Source organism: Eleutherodactylus coqui, chromosome 7 (assembly GCF_035609145.1).
Source record: "Eleutherodactylus coqui strain aEleCoq1 chromosome 7, aEleCoq1.hap1, whole genome shotgun sequence".
In the NCBI taxonomy this organism is placed as follows: domain Eukaryota; kingdom Metazoa; phylum Chordata; class Amphibia; order Anura; family Eleutherodactylidae; genus Eleutherodactylus; species Eleutherodactylus coqui.
The window spans coordinates 109,187,145-109,200,655 of record NC_089843.1 but is presented as its reverse complement, the minus strand read 5'-3'; the positions used below and the strand labels follow the sequence as shown (position 1 = coordinate 109,200,655).

General features: G+C 40.3%; 1 protein-coding gene across 3 annotated transcripts in view; it reads left to right on the top strand.

The window, feature by feature from the left end:
* GALNTL6 (polypeptide N-acetylgalactosaminyltransferase like 6) overlaps window positions 1-6,030 on the top strand; it is a 1,489,735-nt gene extending 1,483,705 nt beyond the window's left edge. For all 3 annotated transcript variants that reach the window (XM_066573529.1, XM_066573530.1, XM_066573531.1), the window contains one exon: window positions 5,204-6,030. In XM_066573529.1, coding sequence (XP_066429626.1) covers window positions 5,204-5,371 — 168 coding nt within the window. In that variant the 3' untranslated portion in view covers window positions 5,372-6,030. The remainder of the gene's footprint in view (window positions 1-5,203) is intronic.
* The last annotated feature ends 7,481 nt before the right edge of the window (window positions 6,031-13,511 follow it).

The window sequence follows — 13,511 nt, the reverse complement described above, 5'->3', positions numbered from 1 at the left end:
TGGGTGCTTAAATCACCTTCAAGCAAAATGTCTGTTCTGAAAGCCACCAGCTGCTCCTCTTCAGTTTTGGCCCCATTGTGTATACAGACATAAGATTAGGGCCACAATGAACACAGGACAAACAGGGGTATCCATTTTGGGGTGTAACTTCTCATTTTTATGTGCACTATAGAAAAAAATATGTTTTTGAAATGACATATTTCCAAAAATATAAAATTTTATTTTTTCTCCTCTAAATTGCATTAATTCCTGAAAAAAAAAATGTGGGCTACAAATACTCATGACCCCCCTCAGTGAATACATAAAGAGGTGTAGTTTTTAAAATGGGGTCATTTTTGGCAGTATGTATAATTCTGACACCTATGAGCCTTTGCAATCTTGGCTTGGTGTAGGAAAACAAAGTGTTCCTCAAAATGTTAATAAGTAATATTAAATTTGTACGTCTCCTAAATGGTTAAAAAAAACTAAGTTTGTTAAATGTGCGTCCAGAATTAAGTAAACAGATGGAAATATATATCTTATCAAAAATTTGTACAATTTTCCCAATTTTGTCACCTTTAATAAATATTCACAAATTCTAGCGGTCTATTTTTACCACCCTAATGAAGTACAATATGTGGCGAAAAAACAATGTTAGAATCACTTGGATATGCAAAACCTTTATGGAGTTATTCTATGTTAAAAAGACACATTTCAGATTTCCAAAATTTGGCTCCGTCACTAAGGCGCAAATAGGCTTCATAAATAAAGGGTTAAAGCGATACCCGTAGGAGAATTAATTAAAGCCAAGCGCACGTGTTCTCTTAAAAAGGATTATATAGTTGCTGAAACTGATATATGTAAGTGACTAAAAGATTGGGGATACAAAGATTGGATGCTAAATAGAGCCATGAAAAGGGATAATAACATGGATAGAAATGCCATGTTGGAGGACAAAGAAGTCAAAACTAAGGTGGAGAACAGACTTTTATTCTCAACAGCTTATAGCAGGAATTTTCAAAGTGTAAATCAATTGTTTTTTTCATATCTACCTATCCTAAAACAAGACAAAATTCTAAAACAAATATTAGAAAAGGGCATGCAATGTCCAAAAAGAAATAGAAATCTAGCAAATAAGTTATCTTCTAGTCATTTTACATCAGCTAACAAATCTGAGCTTATTATTAAAAATGTTATCAATTGTGATAGTAAACATGTCATTTACAACATATTACTAAGGCCGCCTGCAGACGGGCGGGTTGGATCCGGCTGCGAGGATTCTCGCTGCGGGACCCAGCCCGAGCGCCTGCGGAGAGCGGCGCGTACTCACCCGCGCCTCCGGCTGTTTGATGTGCCGGCTTGCCGGGCAGCCGGCACATGCGCAGAGCGGGGCTGGTGGCCGGTGAGTGACGTTTCTGTGCGGGGCTCGTGGAGCCCCGCACAGAAATAGAGCGTGCCGCGGTTTGTTTGCTGCGCGAGATTCTGCGCAGACAAACCACGGCCGTCTGCCTAGCACTGCGTTTGCTAACGCAATCCTATGGCAGCTTCCAAGGGCGGAAATTCTGCGGGAAATCCCTCTGCAGAATTTCCGCCCGTCTGCAGGCGGCCTTACTGTAATAAAATCTACTCAAGCTGCACTATTCGCAAACTAAAAACACGTATCATAGAGCAGATTAATCATGTAGAGAAAAAGAACAGACATTTTCTGGAACAGCATGCGGCTCTTTGAAGTCATTTAAATTCTGCGGTATTGTAGCTATAAAAAAGCTTTTTAAGGGGAGGGGATTAGAGAAAATTTGTTCTCAACAGAGAAGCATTCTGGATATTGAAGTTGGAAACTTGCTTACCATTGGGTTTCAATTTTAAAAATGATTTACTATATATTTATTAAAGAGAAGAAAAGGATAGTAAGGGGAGAGCAGAAAGAAAAATGTATTTATTTACTTATTTTCCCCTCTCATGTGGTTCTGAGTGTCGCTACCAAGCTTGTGAAAATGTGCACATATGATTTAAATGTATAATAATCGGTCCGTTATGTTTATTAAGGGGAAGTACCCTGCCATTCTGTAAGCTGTGATCAAGAAAGCAATGTCTTTCGAAACGCGTCTGCATTGGCATAGTATCACATGATGTGGATACCTGCATCCCTTTCACAATTTATGTTTATGGGCTGCAGATCAAATGCCTCCATTGACGCAGAGTCCACGTTAAAATAGAGCATGCTGCTATTTTTCTTCTGCGAGCGGAATAAATAATTCGTATCCATGAGTTTGGAGGAAAAATCGAAAGTTCATGTTGTTCAATGCCTGCATTTTGCCGCAGATCCTCGGTACTGGTGGCGATCGCGGCTTCTGTAATTAGAATCCGTCTGTGTGAGACACCCCTGAGGTGCAGTTTTAGCTACTATGGATTTTCTGGGTATTTGCCGCAAACATTTTACTGCAGAAAGCCTGCTGTGAATATGACATGTATGATGGCACCTTATAAGGTCGCATCCATACGGGCGACTGTGATATCGCTGCTACAAAATAGCTCTGATATCGCTGCGATGTACACGCGATTTTGTAGCGTCAGTGATGCTTTTTTCCTTGGGAAAAATGTAGCATCATGTCGCTGCTACAAGCGATTTTCTCGCGCGAAAAATCGTGTAGCAAGAAAGTTAATAGGAATTTCTAATGTTAAAATCGCTTACCTTGAGAAGTTTGTGCCATGCGATGCGATAAACAAGGTGGCTCCATAGGGAAACATGGGCTACAAAACATTGTACATTGCGGCTGCATAGAGCATGCCGCAATTTTGTAGTCTTGCAATGTAACAGGCAAAAAAGCATCATTTGTGTGGAAGAACCCATAGGAAAGCATGGGCTCTACATACATGCAATTTCTAGCATTGTCGCATCGCTACAAAATCGCGTGAGAAAATCACCTGTGTAGATGGGGCTCTAAGTCCTTCTTCACATGGGCGACATTGCATCACCACAAGAAAATCGCAGAGATATTGCATCTCTAGTCCGTGCAATATCCCTACATTTTCTAATGGCGATATTGCGATTTTGTACGCTACAAAGTCGCAAATGGTGCAACTTTGTAGCACCACATGCAAGAATTTTTGGGGGTGGGTTTGAAATATAAGCTTTATCCCAAAAATAAGCCCCAGCTGAAAGAAAAAAGAATATATCACCTTAGAAGCGCTGTCTGGCTCTGCTGCAGCTTCACCCCGGTCCCCGACACTGTTCTACATCATTGCTTCTGGCCAGGGACTGAAAAATCCTTGCCTCCTGGAAGCTCTGCCTTCTGGTTGATGCTTAGCCAATCAGAGCCAGTGCTTGATGAATGGCTGTGATTGGTTCATCGAGCGCTGGCTTTGGTTGGCTAAGCATCAGCCAATCAGTGGCAGCACTTTCAGGAGGCAGGCATTTTTCTATCTCCGGCCAGAAGAGATGCTGAAGACCAGTACCGTGAACCGGGAAGAAGACACAATGGAGCCATGGACAGCGCTTCTAAGGTGATGGGTTTTTTTTCCCCCTGCAGCTGGGGCTTATTTTAGGGCTTTGACAGTAGGATTTCCTACTGTCAAAGTTGCATTTCACCGCACGAATACTGCGTTTTCACAAGTCGCGGGCATATCGCGAAACCCATCAGGTTTTTGACTCACAATATCACATGCTATGAAACATTGCAAATGTGAAGGAACCCATAGGAAAGCATGGGCTTTACGTACATGCGATTTGTAGCATTATCGCATCACAAGAAAATCACAGAACATTGTCGCCGGTGTGAACGAGGTCTGAGGCCCAATGTACACAGGCGGATTTAATCTGCAGAATCCGCACGGGGCACCCGCACAGATGATCCGCAAATCAGGGCACCCATAGGAAAGCATAGGCATCCGCAAATGGATTTGAAACATGCGAATCTGATTTGTGGACCATCCAGTCCCCCTCCCCAAAAAAAAATCACAGCATGCTCCATTTTCTGCAGATTCCCATGCAGACGGCTTCCATTGAAGTCAATGGAAGCTGTCCGATCTGCGGCACACCCGCAGCTGACACTGCAGACATGCCGCGGGTCCCACGGAAAAAGGAAACTTGAAGAAAAAAGCACTGCACATGCATGCGGTACCACTGCACGCCTGCACACAGCCACCGTGCAGAAGAAAGAAGATCTGGCCAGAAATGCAGAGACCAACGCAGGAACCGCTGAGGCAAGAAAATCTCCTATGGGTGGATTCCGTGCAGGATACCGCACTATGAATCCATGTGTGTCATGGACATGAGGCCTAAATCTGCATTGTGTTGGAGATTAGCGTAGAGATAAAATCTCATCTATGCTGATCACCAACCAAGAGCCCAGGCTGTTGCAGTAGCAAGCATTGTGGTTATCAGGTTATAACACTGGATTTGTATGTCTTGTGTATATCTACAAAAACAAAATTTTGGCACCATGTTTGACCGATAAGCGTTGTGTGTAAATGCTCCCATCTTTCACTCTTTGGCTGAACGATGATTTTTAGGAGAGCATAAAATCTATTGTTCAGCTGGAGAGCTGATGGCAGGGACCGCATGCTGTGTTCTCCCTGGGGAGCACTGATTACATTGTATTCAGCCTGCAGCCCCTAGGCAGAACAAAGGTACTGTATGCAGAGAACAGACCACCTGCTGTTCCCTGGATAAAGCTCTGGAGGCTAATATGCATGCAAATGAAGGTATTAAGCTGCTATTAGTGCCAAAATGGTCACTCAAACTGACATTCTCCCTATCTTTTGAACGAACTTTGAGAATCATCTTTGCATGTAAATGGGCCTTAAGAGAATAAAATAATCTTGTAGATATGATATCTTTTATGTGCTAACAAAATAAATGATGTGGTTTTCAAGGCTACATAGACCATTCATCAGGTTAAATGACACAATATCAGAAAAAGTGGAACAAAATGTTATTTTTGTGAGAAAAATTAAATAATTACAATATTTTTCATTTTATATAATTTTTATTATTATTATTTTAGTTCCCTTACTGAGAACAAGAACATTCTTTGGAGGTCTAACAATGTCATCTTATTTAAAAGATATATGTGCTGTAGAAATTGGTATACAAGAGAAACGCAATGATAATATCGTGTATACCCCAAATTCTCAGAAATTAAGAACTATTTGATATTTTTGTGTTCAGTTTTGCCTGCTTAATATGCCAACTAATTTTTTCTTTTTTTTTTCTCCTCCTTAGGATAAAACGTTGTTTCATCCTGTAAGCAACAGCTGTGTCGATTGTAATCCAGCTGAAAAAAAACTGTTCATGAACAGATGTGATCCTCTGTCTGAGACACAGCAGTGGATATTTGAACACATAAACATGACAATACTACAGAAATTCAACATTTATAATAACTCTTAGAGATCAATAAAACTGTTTGAAGCCACATCCAGTGGACTATATCTGGGCTACAAGAGTCAACTATTTTGATTTCTGAGATGCCATCTCCTCATTCTGAGGATGTTATCAAAATATGCCATGCATAGGCAAGGACTACGACATATCATCATATCCAAAGAACTTGGATGAAATTGAGAACTGATGCAGCTGCTGAGAACTTAAATAGACTTTCCTTGCTGGTTCAAGGGCAGAGATAACCTTTGGAATAATATTCTATGCTACCACAGTAAAATGCATTTTTAATCTTACTCAGGACACATCCTGCTGTAGTCTATAGCTGTAAATGGCAACTTGGGTAATGATCTTCTGTCTTCTGTTTTTTATTTTTCTATTTATTTTTTCCTTTGGGGATGGGTAGTTGGGAATGGACTGCATGATAAAACATGAGTCTTTCAAAGCACCACGTTCCATAGACTGTGGACTTACTTAAGCAAGGCCAATGGCTGATATCTACGATTTCCTTTTCTTTAAATGTTGAGGTTAACAGGTTTAACTCTCAGATCTTCAAATGCTTTTAGAAAGCACCCCTAGACCTCCCCCACCTCATGATGGTACCAGATACTAGAGACTATACACATGGATGAAGGAGTTTTAGGTGTAGCATGAAATGGACTATAAAATGATGGATTATTTAATTTCTTCTTGAAATCTGAAATCTTGTTTTCTTCTTTTTTTATTAAAACACAAATAGAATAAAATAATATTGTACAACTAAATGTGTTGTTGTTCTGGTGGATGATTTTATGCAAATGTTACAACTAGAAATGAGTGAACTTTTAAAAATTTTGATTGGGCCAGTTCACCGAACTTTTGCAAAAAGTTTGCTTCGGTCCAAATTAGTTTGAACCAAACCAGAGGCTCACCTAAACACCTACAACTGGTGTATAACACTGTCTAAGAGCTATAAAAGCCCCATATAACATTATAAGAGTGTTGGATGGGGCTTTTATTGCTCCTAGACAGTGATGAACAACAATGTTCAGGATTAGTGTTGAGCGAACCGAACTAGTAGAAGCTTGTTTTCGGTAGAACTATGCTAAAAGCTCAGATTGGTTTCATGCTGAACTGAACTTTTAGCAAAGTTTGACCTAAAACAGGGGTTAAATTGTTCGGTTAGCTCAACAATAACTCCAATAAAAAAAGAATATGTAACAGGCAGAGCAATGGGGCATAATAGTATTGTGAAAATGGCATTATTATGATTGTCTTGTAAATGAAGGTGCCCTGACACAAGCCTGTTTTTCATGTAAACAGGTTTTCGCCTTCTATTTGTAGACAGTGACTGATGTACTACCATTTTCTACAATTTTGTTCTTTTAAACAAATCACTAAGTGAGATTTTATATCATTTAGTTATGTAGGTTGTATTTCCCAGTAGTCATAAGGAACATAGTACATGCCATGCTGCTTTTTCAGAAAACTATACTGAAATAATAACATTTTAATATCCATGACATTAATTTTTCTATTACAAGTAGAACTTAAAATCTGAATTTATAGCAAGTTTGATATTTAAACATTTTCTAGATTTGTCATTGATTTAGAAGCAAAACCTACTATTTAAGTAAAACCTGCCTATTCCGTGGCATGAGATTTAAAAAAATCCGTCAATACGTGTGTATGTCCTAAGTTGATTTTGGATTGCACCTATTTCAATACAATGGATGAAACGTGAGATTTCTGAGGGGAATGTGAAAGAACATAGTGCATGCTGTAGTTTGAAAAATTATAGCATGCCCTCATATTGTTTGTCTTCTGTATGATGAGAATAGGCCTTTCCTAAACCCTGTATTGCAGTGTGTGCTCTTAGCTTTTTTGGTGAAATTTTGCAATAAATTTGTTAGGAGTCAGGTCCTAGCAACTAGCACTTGTATCTACAAGCAACCAGGAGAGTTGGCTGTCGGCACTTGTCAGATATTACAATAAAAATCTTTATTTCTTGTATAATTGATGCTGGTTATACATACCTAAGTTCCCCCACACCTTTTCAGCTATAAACTTTATATGAAACCTCTCCCCCTTGTCTGCTGTAAAACGGTAATTAAATATTTATCCCCCCACCTCCATCAGTAGCTGTCAGTGACGTGAGTGTCCAGAGCATTTTTTCAAGAAACTTGGTCCTCCCACTTGCAGTATAAAAGTATACACTGCAAGAGTAAGAGAGAAAAGGTGAACATGTTTTCATTACATCTAATTACAAAAATTTGGGGAAGGGGGAATCAGCGTACATAGCATTAAAAGATATGATCTCAACATGGTCCAACATTTGATATACTCTTCAACTGGAGAAAGGAAACAAGACATGACAGAAAACCGGCATCAAAAATTCCTCCTATGATAAATGTCTCCCATTGGTTGTAGTCTTTTATATTTTCCTATTGATTTATAGCTAATACCTGTCTGCAGTATTTTGTGTCACAAAATAAACCTGCTGTGTGGGAAACCACCGTTAGGGTATTTTAATTGGGAAATCTGCGAATGTCCAATAGGGATTGAATGGGGTTTGTAAAATTCCTTGTACATGCTACAGAAACAACCCCATTCAGATGCATGGAATGGCTGCTTAGTTGTGGATATTTCTGTAGCTGTCAGCACCTTTAAGGAAATGACAAGTATTTTAAAAAGTTCTATATAAAATCCTTCCAACTGCATCAATGTGATATTGCAAAGTGTCAAACTATCCATTTAAATGAATGAGTGACCAACAAATATGTGGTCACGTTAAGTCCTCCAAAGTTAGAGCTATTTTTTACAGTAAACCTTAACTTTGTCTGAATCACTCCCTAACAGGGTATTAAGACAGTGGATGTCTTAATGTGACAACCCCTTTAATGAACTCTAAAGATAACGCTTCACTTCTACGTAGAGTATGTTCACATGGTGTAATCTGACACAGATTCTTTCTCATAGATTCTGCCTATAAAAACCGTAGTAAAAACGCAGCAGATATGTAAATGTATGGCTGTAGTTTCACACATGAATGTAGTCCTTTCGAATGCGCAAATCCACATGCGGAATTTCCACTCTTAGGGCTCAGTCAGATGAGCATTTTTTGCGCACACTTAAGCGTGCAAAAAAATGTGCTCCACGGTTGAGCAAAATGTGCGTGACCGAAGGTCCATGCATATTGCTCCGTTCCCTGGAGCAGCTGTGCTTGTAGAAGCGCAGCTGCTCCAGGAAGGTCCCTCATCACTGAACACTGTGACAGTGCTGTCACAGTTTTGAGTGATGAAGGGACAAACCACGGGAATTAAAGAATCCCCTGCCACAGCTGTCACCAGCTGTGGCAGAGGACCACAATGCTATCCCATTGAATTCAATGGCGCTACAGCCAGCTCCATTGAAAGCAGGGAGATGCTGGCAACCCCCGCAGTGATTTTTGAGGAAGGGCTTGAAATACAAGCCTTTTCCTGAAAATAAGCCATAGGTGGAAAAAAAAAAAAAAAAAAATACATCACCTAGCGGCACTATCCAGGGTCCAGCGCGTCTTCTCTGTGTGAGGCCGGCACTGTACTAAAACATTTTCTTCTGGCAGGGGATTTAAAAATTATTCAATGGCTGAACGCTGCCCTCTGATTGGTCACAGCGCTCAGCCAATCCGAGGCAGAGTTTTCTTCTGGCAGGGATTTCTATATCACCTGCCACAAGAAAATGCTTTAGCACAGTTCCGGCGTCACAGAGAGATAGACACGCCGGACCCCGGGCAGCGCCGCTAGGTGATGTATTAATTTTTCTTTTTTTTCTTTCACCTAGGGCTTATGTTAAGGGAAGGGCTTGTATTTCAAGCCCTTCCTTGAAAATCACTGTGGGGGTTGCCAGCATCTCACTGCTTTCAATGGAGACGACTGTATCGACAGCTCCATTGAATTCAATGGCATGGCATTACTGTCCTCTGTCACTGCTGGTGGCAGCTGGTGGTTTCAGAGACAGAATCTACATGTAAGATTTAGAAGCACCATTTTACCATTACCATTTGTCTTGAAAGAAGTGAATACATAGTTTTACTGTCTGACATCTGGAAATAAAAATATAAAATCACAGAGCTGAAGGAAAAAACAAAGACATTATTCACAGAAAAAGCCAAAAATACAATACCTGAAGGTCTGCAAAGCAGACACGGTCGCCATAGGCACGATCGCCATAAGGCAGGCACAATCACCGTAGGGCAGGCGCAATGGCCGTAAGCCCTGGAGATATGCAGTCAGCCAGACAATAAAGTGGAGGAGCAGCTTGTTCTTGGCAGGCTAATAAGCAGTCACCCACTCAACCCAGCCCAGATTGGGGAGGAGTGACTGCATATACTAATAGCCTGCACATGTGAACGATACCAAAGATGCCAGCCATTGATGGATGGTGACCCACCATACAGGATATCAACCCTGGCTGATATAACAGCGGGTTACCCTGTATCTCTAAAGTGGGCCACACTGGCTTACATCTTGGGCTCCCCCACCTCCAGACCTTCTGGAAATAAAAATATTGTAAAAGTTAAGCGTCAATATCTATTTCTAAACACAGTGGGGCAGATTTCCTAATGCTGTCTGATACTTAGCACAAACTTATATTAGATAGGCTTAACATGCCCCAGATTTATCACAGTGACTCTGCTGGGTGACAAATCTGGCAGTTTTTCAGACACATTTGTATAACTTTAAATCACTTATTATTTGGCTTAGTTCACATCTGTTTTTGCAGCAAAACTATGGAGCATTTTCTGGCACAGGATGTCACTTTTAAGCCACACACCTTTCGTAGGAAGCCATGTGACCTTGTCAGACGAGGTGCCAAAAATGTCTGAAACACATAATAAATGTAGTAGACATGCGAAACTGTTTTGTAGTGCAATTTCCATTAGAAAACTGCGGCATTTGCAATAGTAAATCTACCCACTGTCCCATATAGTAATATACAATACACTTTACAAATATTTCTTTTCCCTCACCATAGCTTAGAAATGATAAAGCACTATAAATAATGTCACTGTTTGGTCATGTACTTGCTTGGGTTAATTGATGCATCACACTTCGCTGACAATAAATGCTATATCATATTAATTCCACTCTTTAGATTAGCTGCTTCACTGATAACATGGTGAAATTAAAACAACTTTTATTTGTACTTATTAACCCCTTAGTGACGGCCCTATCGTAAAACTACGTCCTACTGTTGCAGGACATGTATGGAGGGAGGTAGCGCCGCTATCTCCCTCCATACCGCGCGGGCATCAGCTGTTTATTACAGCTGACACCCGCTGGCAACAGCTGCACTCGGCCGTTCGGCCGATCGCGGCTATTAACCCTTTAAATGTCACTGTCAATTCTAACAGTGGCATTTAAATCCCCTGAACGCTGTTCGGGGGTCCCGCACGGCCCCCCCGCGGTGAGATCCCCGCGGGGAGCCGTGCAGGTGTCATGGCAGCCGGGGGCCTAATGAATGGCCCCAGGGCTGCCTTAGCAGACTGCCTATCAAGCCATCCACACAGGGTGGCTTGAAAGACTGCCTGTAAAAAAGCAGTATGACGTAATGCTATAGCATTACGTCATACTGCAGGAGCGATCAAAGCATCGCATGTTAAAGTCCCCCAGGGGGACTTCAAAGTAATGTAAAAAAAATAATCAATAAAGTTTTTTTAATTGTTAAAAGAAAGAAAAGTTATAAAAGTTTAAATCACCCTCCTTTTGCCATATCCATTATTAAAAAATCTAAATCATAAAATAAAAATATGCATTTGATATTGCCACGTCCGTAAAAGTCCGATCTATCAAAGCAATGCATTATTTTTCCCGCACGGTGAACGTCGTCTGAAAAAAAAAAAAAAGAACACCAGAAATACACTTTTTTAGTTACCCTGTCTCCCAGAAAAAACGCAATAAAAAGCGATCAAAAACTCGTATGTATTCCAAATTGATACTATCGGAAACTACAGGACATCCCACAAAAAATTAGCCCTTGCTCAACTACGTCGACGGAAAAATAAAAAGGTATTGCGCGCACAAAATGACCGCAGAAAATAATTCTAAAAAATTAAATATCTTTAAAAAATAAAATAAAAGTACTACAGCAAAAAAAATACTATACAAGTTCGGTATCGTAGTAATCGTACTGACCCATAGAATAAAAATATCAGGTCGTTTTTGTTGCAATTTGTGTGCTGTAGAAACAGGAAGCACCGAAAGATGGTGGAATGTCGTTTTCTTTCCATTTCTCTCCGCTAAGAATTTTTAAAAAGTTTTTCAGTAAATTATATGGTACAATAAATAATGCCATTGAAAAATACAACTCGTCCGGCAAAAAACAAGCCCTCATACAGCGACGTCGATGGATAAATTAAGGAGCTACAATTTTTTAAAAGGGAGTAGGAAAAAACAAAAATGGAAAAAAGCAAAAAAGCTCCATCACTAAGGGGTTAAAACATAAACTCTGCTCTAAGTGAATTAATTGTCATGCTTGATGCCTACTGTACATCGGTGTGCTATCATGGATTCATTTAATGCTCCCTATTAAAATCTCTATCAATCAACTCCAATAGTGTGTTATAGGAAGAGAGTACAGAAAGCACATCTTTGTCATTTAGAATGAAAGATGGACACTACTGTAATTAATAATCACTGTTCTGATTCTTTCATCAACCCTAAAAAAACATTAGTTCCTACGTGCTTAGACCAGCATAAGTAGTTATCCCTTTTCCACTTGATGTCACCCTATGCGATTCTATCTATTGGGTACCCTATGGCCTATCCGCAATGTCAATTGCAGATGGGCTGCAAGTCAGACGACTTCCATTAACTTCAATGGAAGCCATCAGTGCGTAGTCCACATAAAAACAGAACATGCTGCGAGTTCGCGGAAATACTATGTGGAACCCGTATGACTCTATGCCCGCCCATATCACATCTTACATCAAAGCTGAAGGCGCCCCAGCGAGAAATTAGAGCCTCACTTCAAATGCTCAGTTTTCAGCAATAAATTAGTTTTTTGCTCTGATTGCAATCACTTACTTATATCAACATTACAATCACACATATAAAGTTTTATTGAATTCTGACAACTCCTTCTAGGTGCTGGATTTTTTTTGACAATGAGTGTATATGGCACTGATAGAGCCACAAGACACCCAATTAGATGCCAAGACTAAATAGGCTAAGCCACACCATTCTATTATCAACCATTCATTGGATGCCCAGAGGGCAGGCTTATCACAAGCGCACGCAGACTGTCCTCCTTACCCCTCTCCAAAATAGCAATATCAATTCAGCCAATTATAGAGTGTCACGCCAACGATGACGTGGCGTCTCCCCATAAGTCAACTGTCTCTCACTGTTAGGAGTCTGGGGAAGCGTCACTGTTGTCATAGGGACAGGGGTGACCACCAGCATGACTGCTTTCTCTACCCATTATTCTCATTGGGCTTAGTCCACCAGTATACAGTATGTTTCACACACAGCATATACATGTTTAATCAACTCCAGTAAGTATATTTACAATCTATTTCAAGTAAAGTCTACTCATATCTACTGTATAAAACAGAATGCAAAAATCCTATATTCTATGATAAATTGATGACCGGCTGCTTCATTAAAACAGCCTAGTCTTACAACAGCATATCATGGTGCTCAGGATTAGGGGAGATGACTCACAAGGGAACCTTTTTTGCATAATTCTAGTAAACCTGTTGACTGTCTCATCATAAAACAACATGGTTCCTCTACCGAATAACATCTTAGCTCAGATAAGGTATTGCAGGCAGAATCAAGGGACCCCTCGCCACAATAATAAGATGTGTTCAGTGGGCCTTATCACCTATGCTGAGGACCCATCCATCACAGGGTAAATGATTGTATGTGTATTTGACATCAGCATTCTCCCTGCAGGTCCTCAAGGTCACTAGGTTCCATCAATAAAGCAGTGAAAGGATAGTCGCTCATTTGGCCCCCTCCCCCTCTCCAAGGTTACTGATCCCTTCCTATATTTCCATCGACATTCATTTCTCAGGAACAGATTATCTCCTCTTTTTTCTGGGACAGTTTGTTCAATTTCCATGAATTTTACAGGTTGACGTTAACCACCATGTACTGCATTTATAAGTCTCTCTCTTATTCAT